Below are 10,423 nucleotides of genomic sequence, written 5' to 3'. Positions count from 1 at the left end.
TTATAATTATCCAATACAATATTTTTGTCATACATGTTTATCATTATGTTTCTGTTCAGAATGTGCAATAAATGGAATACATACAAATAATTGTAATATAGAAAATATTAACACAGCATTTATAACAGTTTTAAATAATTATTTAATACAGTGGAATGAAATTATAAACGAATTAATAAACGATTTAGAAAAGAATTTTTATGAATCTCTAGAAGATATAAAAAATGACTGGTCAGCACATTTAAGTGAATGTTATTATAATTTAAATACTAAAGTAAATTATATTTTTAATAATCTTGTTAAAAAAGAAAAAGAAATATTTCATGAATTTGATACATATATAGAGAAATTCAAAAAGGATAATTTACAATATATAGAATTATTAAATTCGAAATATGAAGATATAGAAAAAACTATTAACTTAATACGTCAAAATAAATTTCATACGAATCCAATTGATATTATTAAGTTTTATACAAATAATATTGATATTATAGATAAAACTATTTTATTAAATAATGATTTTAAACCTATACAAGACTTATCAAAAATTAGAGAAAGCAAAATTTTCTATATGGATTTTTATGCATCACAAATTAATAGTTATCTTAAATATCTACAGGCATATTTAAATGAAAGCAATATGTTAGACTCAAAATAAAATACATACTTAAAACAAACCAACATATATACGATATATATATATATATATATATATATACAAATATTGGATAACCATAGGTTTTTTTTATAAATTATTATTATTCAAAAAATGTATACATACACTTCATACATATTTTCTATTATTTATCATTTTTTATAATTTTATTTTTAAGTTTTCTATTTGAATATTTTCCTTTTTTTAAGGCCATCATGAATAAATAACACATTTTGTATTTGCCATCATATATATAGATATATGTTTATATATAATTTTCTTTTATATGTTGACAAATTCAAATATTATCAACTTTTTTTTCTTTTTCGTACATATATATATATATAATGTATTCATGTTATCGAATTGAAGTTGTATTTATACTTCTTCATATTTTTTCATTTGTTATTAAAAGTTACTTATATTTCGAATACAAAAATTTAAGAAAAAAAGAAAAAATTAATATATATATGATACAAACATGTCTTCAATGTATATATAAAATTAACCTTATAGATATAAAATTTAAATATACGTAAAAAATTAAAGAATTATAAAATATTAAAAAAATAAATAAATAAATAAATAAGATGGATATAGCTAAAATGATACATAAATGAAAAAAAAAAAAAAAAAAAATATATATATATATTTATATATATATATATTATTATATATATACAATATATTCATTTTGTTAATATTTTAAGGGGAAAATATTCATATATTCTTAACGCCTAATTATTTTTTTTCATTTATATATTCTATTTATATATATATGTTTTAAAAGTATATATATCTAAGATATAACTTTTAAAACAAATATATATAAATAGAATATATAAATGAAAAAAAATATATATACAGTAATATTTATACACTTTTATAAATAACAAAATGATGAAAATAAAATATATACCAAATTAGTAATAAATAAAGAAATATAAAAAAAATAAATTTAAATAAATAAATAAAAAAAAATATATATATATATATATATATATATATAATATATATTTTATATAGATGCCCAAAATTTTGAAGAAAATTTAAAATGAACACCGAAGAAAAAATTAATACATCAAATGATGCTGAAGATGATAATAATGAATGTGTTAAATTAAAAAAGAAAATAGAAAATGAAAAATATGATATAAATAATTTGAAAGATGATGATGTTTACTTATCAGCTGACAGCTCAAATTCTTATAGATATGATAATCACGTCAATAAAAAAAGTATTAAAGAAAATATAAATGAAATAAGCACAAATAGGTCTCAATCAAAAAAAGAAAAAGATAGTAATGAAGATATGTATAATGATAAGAAGCGTAATAATTATAAAAGCTCGTCTGAGAGTAAAGAAAAAGGTGACAAATATTGCAAAAAAGATAAATATGATAAGCATGATAAATATGATAAGAATGGTAAATATGATAAGCATGATAAATATGATAAATATAATAAATATGATAAGCATGATAAATATGATAAGCATAATAAATATGATAAGCATGATAAATATGATAAGCATGATAAATATGATAAGCATGATAAATATGATAAGCATGATAAATATGATAAATATAATAAATATGATAAGCATGATAAATATGATAAGCATAATAAATATGATAAGCATAATAAATATGATAAGCATGATAAATATGATAAGCACGATAAATATGATAAGCACGATAAATATAATAAGCATGATAAACATGATAGGCATGATAAATATGATAAACAAATGGATAAAATTTATATTCTTAAGAAATCAAGTGAACATACAAGAACTAGTAAAGATAATTCATATTACGATAGTAAGAGAAAATATAGAAACATAACAAGTGAAGATGAAGAAATGAAACATCATAAAACTGTGGATCACAATGCTAGGAAAAAAAGTAAATCATCCAAAATATTAGTAGATAAATATTCTTCAGATGTAGAAAATGATAAAAAAGGTGTAGAAGAAAAATATAAAGATAAGAATAAAAATTCCTATCAGACACTTAAAAAAAATGATAATAATATAAATGAAAAGGAATATGATAAAAATAGATCTTCTATTTCTCATTATCACAATAAAGATAAATATAACAAATATGATAAATATGGGAAACAAAATCATAATATTAGGTATAATGAACAAGATATTAAAAGAAAATCAACAAAACATTATGAGAAGGAAAACTTTAATAATACACACAAAGGAAAAAACAAAAATGAAAAAGATGAAGAACAATCTGAAGAAGAAAAAGAAAAAAAAAATGTTCAAAAAAAAGAAACACAAAATTTTAATCCTTCTGGTTTATTAGCTCAAGAAAAGATTTATAAAAATGGAATTGAAATGAAATATACTGAAAGTATAGATGCTGAAAAGCCGGATAAGAAATGGAGACTTTATATGTTCAAGGATTCTAATAACAACGAGCCTCAAAGTAATGTATTAGATAAATAAATAATTAATTAATTAATTACATATATATATATATATATATATATATATATATATATATATATATATACTAAACAGTATTTTGTATTTTATAATTTAATTTATGTGTTGTCCTCATGTTTTTTAAGCTTAACAAATAAATCAATTCAACATATATATATATATATATATTAATATATTATTTCATATCATTTTCTTCGCAGAAATATTACACATACATGACAAGTCTTATTACTTAATCGGAAAAGAACAGCTAGCTGTAGATATTCAACTAAATAATATTAGTATATCTAAGCAACATGCTGTCATTCAATTTAAAAAACACGAAAGTAAAATTTTACCATTTCTTCTTGATCTTAATAGTACCAATGGTACTTACATAAATAATGAAAAAATTCAACCAAATAAATATTACGAACTGAGGTAAGAAAAAAATAAAATAATAAAAATATGGACGAACATGAAAATGTATACACATATATATATATATATATATATATATATATATATATTTATTTATTTATTTATTTATTTACCACTTTTTATTTTATTCTATTTTATAGAGAAACTGATATAATCAGGTTTGGAAGTTCCAACCGCGAGTTTGTTTTACTACACGATACTTGCCAAGCTGATTAATCTTTTTTTTTTTATTTAAAAAGAATATTAAGATCATACAATTTATATAATATTTGAGAACTAATGGACATATATAAATATATATTTTTTATTTTATCTGTTATATTATTATAATTAAACTACTATGTTTATACATATTTGTTATTTTATTTTATTTTATTTTTTTAATATGTCTCATTTTCATAGTAAAATTTTATTTGTAACTTAAATGTTTTTAAGTTGTTAAATTATTATAAAAACATAAAAATTTTATTCGTTAAAAAAAAAGAAAAAAAACAAATTCAAATTTTTTAATTTAAACAATTTATTATTATTATTATATATATATATATACATACATAAAAAAAAAGAAAAGAAAAATCAAAATAAATCAAAAACGAAAAATAAAATGTAAACACATATAATATATTATATATGTACACAATTTTGAAGCATAAATTACCAAAAAAAAAAAAAAAAAAAAAAAAAAAAAAGGAAAAAGAAAATACATATATATATATATATATATACCTAATGATCATATTTATACATATCCATACTTTCAAAATTATCGTTGAGGTCATCTATAGCTTTTGTGATTTCATCAATTTCATCAAAATTAATATCGTTCGAATCTTCGTCTTCATTTTCATCTTCATCTTCATCTTGATCACTCTTTTGTTCATTTTCATTATGTTGTATGGATATATTATTATTAGTATTATTATTTTTGACATCCTCTATTTTTTCGTTATTTGTTAAAATTTGCTCTACTGGAGTATTTTCATTTTCCTCATTCATTTTATTGTTGTCTAATGGATCCAAAATATGTGCATCACCTTTATTTACCATTTTATCATAATTATTCTTATTATTATTATCTTCATGATTAACACTCTTGTTATTGTTATCTTCATGATTATCACTCTTACTATTATTACTTTTATTATTTTCGATATTATTATTATTATTATATATATGTTCATTATCATCCCCTTTTTGTGCATTATATTCTGAATGGTTGTTATCATTGGATTCGGAACTAATTTTATACTCTACATTATGATCATCTTCCTTATTAATATTATCACTAATAACATTTTCAAGAGGCACGTTTTTATGAGCGTCTTCCTTTTGATCTTTCTCTTCATTTGTATTAAATCCAAATGTGTCGAATAAATCGTGATAATCCTTCTTACTCATGTGATCATACACATTCATCTCTTTTACATCTTCTTCCTTATAAGTATAATTCAAATGATTCTTATCGTTTTTATCATTTTGTTCGTTGTCTGCAATGGAACAATTTTTTATATCAGGAGAACTTTTTGGTTTATACGAAGATGTATCGGTACTTATAATATAAGATGTATTATCTATCATAAAATTGTCATACACTTTTAAGTTATTATCCCTATTCGTATCATTACTATTATTATTATTATTATTATCATCTAAGTATAGTGATTTATTCCTTTCGTTTGTTAATATAATATTATTTTTTTGTAACTTTAAATTAGCCTTGTCATTTCTATCATTCAACAAATCATTATCCTCATTATTCAATTGTAAATTATGATTTTTTATTTGATTGGTTGTAAAAGGTGGATTTTCATTATTGAAATCATGTAATTCCTGTCTCTTGAAATTGCTAAAATTTAGACTTTCCGTTTCCATGTAAATATTATTTTTCTCATTAATACATTCATTATTCAATTCTTTTGGATCATCACACATATTATTATTTATAATATTCAAACTTGAAGAATTTACAATATTTATTTGATTACTTATGGGATAATCTAATTTTTCTTTCTCCTTTGAAATATCACTTACCGTTTGATTATTCATTGAATGGTTGAGAGAATCTGACAATGTGTCCTTTCCATATGAACAATCCTTATTATTATTATTAAGTTCTAAATTGTTTATATTTTGGCTAGATGATATATTATATGTATTATAATCAAAATCATTTAATTCGTTAAAGAAGCTATATTTATCATCAACATTTTCTATATTTTCACCATCTTGCATAATATTATTACTATTATTATTATTATTATTATTTTTTTTACTATCTATATGATCCAATAATATGTGATTTTCATTTTTTTTTGAAATATCCTTTACATTTTGTAAATCATTTTCTGCAAATGAAAACATGATATCATTATTAAACAACAAAGAGTCATTATTTTGATTATTTATTAAATTTTTAAATGATGAATTTTTTTTACTTTGATCAAAATGTTCTGATTCATTGTTAAAAAACAATTTATTGATATTATCGTTTTCATTAGTTTTTTCATTTTTTTGTTCAACATTCCATGGATCATATTTATTAAAAATGATATTATTAAGATTATCCATTTGGGTATTATCTTTATCTTTGTTGTTTTTATTTTTTTTTTTACTTTTTTTTTTAATATTATTATTAACATTATAATCATGATGATTATCTTCATGGTTGTCATTACTATTTTCCAAACGTTTATCTGGAGTATTATTATTATTATTATTATTATTATTATTATTATCATGTTGTTTATTTTGTAAATTTTCCAAGTTTTCATTTTGGATATCTTTTTGAAAAATACATATTTGATCATTAATATATAATAAAGAATTTAAAGTTAATGATATGTTAGAATTTCCTTTATAATCCGATAATTTGTTTATAGATTGTAATATATCATTTTTATACTTGGAAACAATTTGTATACATTTAACTTTTTCTTGACCATTCGTCATATTTTTTATTGCTTTTAGACTTTTCATAATATTATTAATTTGTGTTAAATTTAAGGGTATCTCATGAAGTATATTATCATCCGAAAAAGATGGAGACATATCAGCATTTTTTACAAAAAACTTCTCAGCTTTATTAATAACAGGAAATGTAATTCCTTTTTCTTTTAATGATTTATATTCAGCAAATATTGCCGTACATATATGTTGATGTAATATAAAAGAATCATGCCATAACTGCATCATGAATAAAATTTTTCTCTTAATAAAATGAAGTCTTGGATCTGTAGCTACACCTGGATGTATAATTGGTACTATTAAAAATTTGGATAATTTCGATTTAACATCTTTTGTTAATGATTTTTTTAAAGTCGTCGTTCTTAAGAGTTTACTTATCTTTTTCATAAAACTTTCATCAATAAATCTAGCGAAAAATAAACCTAGGTTCTTTACACAGAAATTTAGAAATTCCAAAGAAATAACAACTTCTTCAGGTACATGCTTTCTTTTTAATTTTTGCCCTATAAATTTAATTGTAAAAATTATAACACTAACTTTTTCTTGCATGTATGTTAATACATTATAAGCTCGATATACATCTAAAAATATGATATCATTCAAACAATTAATATTCTTATCATTATATTTATACATTTCATTAGTATCAATATTTCCATGATTCCTTAATAAATTTTCTAGACACGTAACATATGTATCATCATTTGTAATATTTTTTAAACTATTTATTTCATTCATACAGAAGTTATTACTAAAGCTACTGTTCGAATGATTTTTATTTACGTTCTCGTTATTATTTAAAAATTTTTCTAAATCGTGGCTATTAAGTGTGGGTTCATTTCTACTACCATATTGCTGATTAACATTAGAACTATTGATATTATTATTATTATTATTGTGGTAGTTGTAATTATAGTTATCAGTCCTTTGATTTATATTATTATTATAATGTTGGTTGTATACATTTGCATTATTTTGTATTCCAAAACCTTTGGAAAAGCTATTTTTACTATGATTCTGTAAAAAATTATTATTATTATTAAACATATTATGATTCCTATTATAATTATTACTATATATATTATTATTATTATTATTATTACTACTACTATTATTAATATTAAATGTTGTTGCACTAGTTATATTATAATTTATATTATTCAAAATATTATTAAATGATTTCATACAATTATTTGATATAGAACTTATATTAGCACTATTAAATATACTCACAGATTTTTTTTTCCCATCATTTGATGAATCATCACTTGCCATTCCCTTCCTTGTTATATTTCTTACAGAATTATTAGTATGCATATTTTTATTTTCATTCTCATATTTCCTTATATTATTATTCCAATTATTACTACTATTTCTTGAAGTCTCTCTAATAAATATGTCGGCATTATTCACTATATTGATATCGTTTTCTTGTCCTTCTTTCCTTCTACGTATACCTCGATTATCCATTATCTACGATCCTTAGATGAAATATAATATGTAAGTAGCAATATTGAACATTCATACATATATATTTCCCTTTTCACAAAAAAAAGTGAATCAAAATATATAAATATATATATATATATATATATATTTATTTATTTATTTTATTTTATTTTGTGTGAAAATAATACAAAATGGAAGATAATATATGTATGTATAAGCTATTTTCTTTTTTCTTTTTCTAATTTTAATTAAAACAATGTTTCTACTATATAATAATAAAAAAAAAAAAGAAAAAAAAATATAAACTGAATTAAATCAATTTATTATGTATACTTAAGGTTTTTTTAAAAGAACCTTGTTATCAAATTGAATAATTTTTAATAATTTATTGAAAAAAAAAAATAATGATAAAAAATAAAAAAATAAAACTATACAGTTAAATATAATAAAGACGATACACTTTAATTAAAACATTTCCTTTATTATATACATTTGTTTATTTCCACAAAAAAAAAGAAAAAAAGAAAAGAAAGATTTATATATATATAAAATAATATAATAAAGACGTAAATATTTTATATATCATATTGAATTATAATATCATTAATATATATATATATATATATATATATATATATATATATATCAAATTATATAATATATCATTATATTATCCGTGAGAAAATTTTTTTTCTTTTTTTCATTTCACCTATGATAATTTGTGTTTAATCATTTTTTTTTTTTTTTTTTCCCTATTCTTGAAATATAGAAAAATAAATGTATAACTCATAAAAATAACACATAAAAATTTTGAGATTCTTAAAAAAAATCTATAAATCTCAATTATAAAAAAACAATATGATAAAATAAAAAAAATATATTTATTTTTAATTTATTCGATTTATGCTACACCAAACAAATATATATATAAATATATATATATATATATATATATATATATATAATATAATATTAAATAAATTAAAATAAAATAAAAAAGGAAGGAAAAGTAATTATGTAAAAAAAAAAAAAGAAAAAAAAAAAAATGAAAAAAAAGAAAAGAAAAAAAGCGAAGAAAAAAAAAAAATGAAAAAAAGAAAAAAAAATTAACAATAAAAAGATAATATTATAATACAAAAAAAATATATAATAATATATTTTATATAATTAAAAATTTTTTTTTTTTTCTTTTTAAAATTTATTCCTTTTAAAAAAAAAAAAAATCAGCTAGAGAAAAAAAATGTTTCTTCTTATATAAACAAAATTTTTTCCTCAAATAAAAAAATATAGATAAATTTTATATATATAATATAATATATATATATATATATATATATATATAATAATGAGAAGAATATAAATTATGTATAATATATATTATATATATATATTAAGCACTAAGAACAAATTTAAATATATATATATATATTATATATATATATGTGAATATATATTTATATAATATATTTATATTTTTATTTATATATTACATTTTTTTATTTGTGTATAATATTTTAACTTAATCCCTCTTTTTTAATTATTTTATTTTTTTTTTTTTTATTTAAAGTAGTACTTTTTAGAAAACAAAAAAATCTTAAACCATTCCTTCTCATATAATATTATTTAAATACAATTACTTTTATCTTATTTAAAAAAATAAAAAAAAGAATATAAATATCATATATATATATATATATATATATAATAGTATAATATTTTATATATATTATATTTTTCATTTATATACTTATATATTGCACACATCTAATATTTTGAATTTGCTAAGGATTATATATATATATATATTTTTTTTATTATTAAAGTACTAAAAAATGAAAACTGTAAAAAAATACCATTATGAAACAAAAAAAAAAAAAAAAAATATAAAGAAAATGATTGAGGCATAATATAATTAAAATTTATATATATATAATATATATTATATATATTTATGTATATATAATAAAAATAAAGGGAATATATGGTGTTTGAAAAGATAATATTACATCATGTGTTTCGGCTTTTTACCTTTTACTGTATTTTTTCTTTATTCTTATATTATTGTGTGTAAATGAAAAAAGAAAAAAAAAAAAAGAAAAAAAAAAAGATGAAATTTAGTAATTATGTATTACTACAATATATAATAATACTAAATAAGGGGGAGAAAAAAATAAAAAGCACATGATGAAGGAATAAAATACATTTAAAAATTAAAGGGAATTTATATACTGTTCATTTGTAAAATTAAATATTTGAAAAAAAGAAAGAATGAAAGTTTTCATTTGGAACTATATACATATATGTTAACATATTTTCAAAAAGGAAAATAATATCTATACATAAATATATATTATATTTCTCATTGGATAATTATTAAATTGTTTTGTTTTTTTATTTTATAATGTTATAATTAAAATTTCTTGAACGAATTCAATATTTTAAGATTTTTTTTTATTTTTTCTTTTTTA

At 18.4% G+C, this 10,423-nt stretch overlaps 3 protein-coding genes across 3 annotated transcripts in view; 2 read left to right on the top strand and 1 right to left on the bottom strand.

Moving 5' to 3' along the window:
• PF3D7_1307900 (tripartite motif protein, putative) overlaps positions 1–661 on the top strand; it is a gene marked incomplete at both ends in the record, with an annotated part of 2,979 nt that extends 2,318 nt beyond the window's left edge. The window contains one exon of the mRNA XM_001349770.1: positions 1–661. This exon is cut by the window's left edge and continues 1,848 nt beyond it. Within this exon, the coding sequence (XP_001349806.1) occupies positions 1–661 (661 nt within the window).
• A 1,051-nt stretch (positions 662–1,712) lies between these two features.
• PF3D7_1307800 (FHA domain-containing protein, putative) lies at positions 1,713–3,758 on the top strand (the record flags this gene model as incomplete). Its single annotated transcript, XM_001349769.1, has 3 exons — positions 1,713–3,102; positions 3,323–3,542; positions 3,683–3,758. 3 exons carry the CDS (start codon positions 1,713–1,715, stop codon positions 3,756–3,758), a joined length of 1,686 nt encoding a protein of 561 aa, XP_001349805.1.
• Positions 3,759–4,268: 510 nt separating this feature from the next.
• On the bottom strand, positions 4,269–7,976 carry PF3D7_1307700 (TOM1-like protein, putative; the record flags this gene model as incomplete). The annotated part of the gene is made up of 1 exon (XM_001349768.1): positions 4,269–7,976. The coding sequence occupies one exon, from the start codon at positions 7,974–7,976 to the stop codon at positions 4,269–4,271; it is 3,708 nt and encodes a 1,235-aa protein (XP_001349804.1).
• Positions 7,977–10,423: the final 2,447 nt, after the last annotated feature.

This window comes from Plasmodium falciparum (assembly GCF_000002765.6).
Source record: "Plasmodium falciparum 3D7 genome assembly, chromosome: 13".
NCBI classification, from domain to species: Eukaryota; Apicomplexa; class Aconoidasida; order Haemosporida; family Plasmodiidae; genus Plasmodium; species Plasmodium falciparum.
Note: the sequence above shows the minus strand (reverse complement) of the source record. Positions and strands in the feature narration are given on the sequence as shown.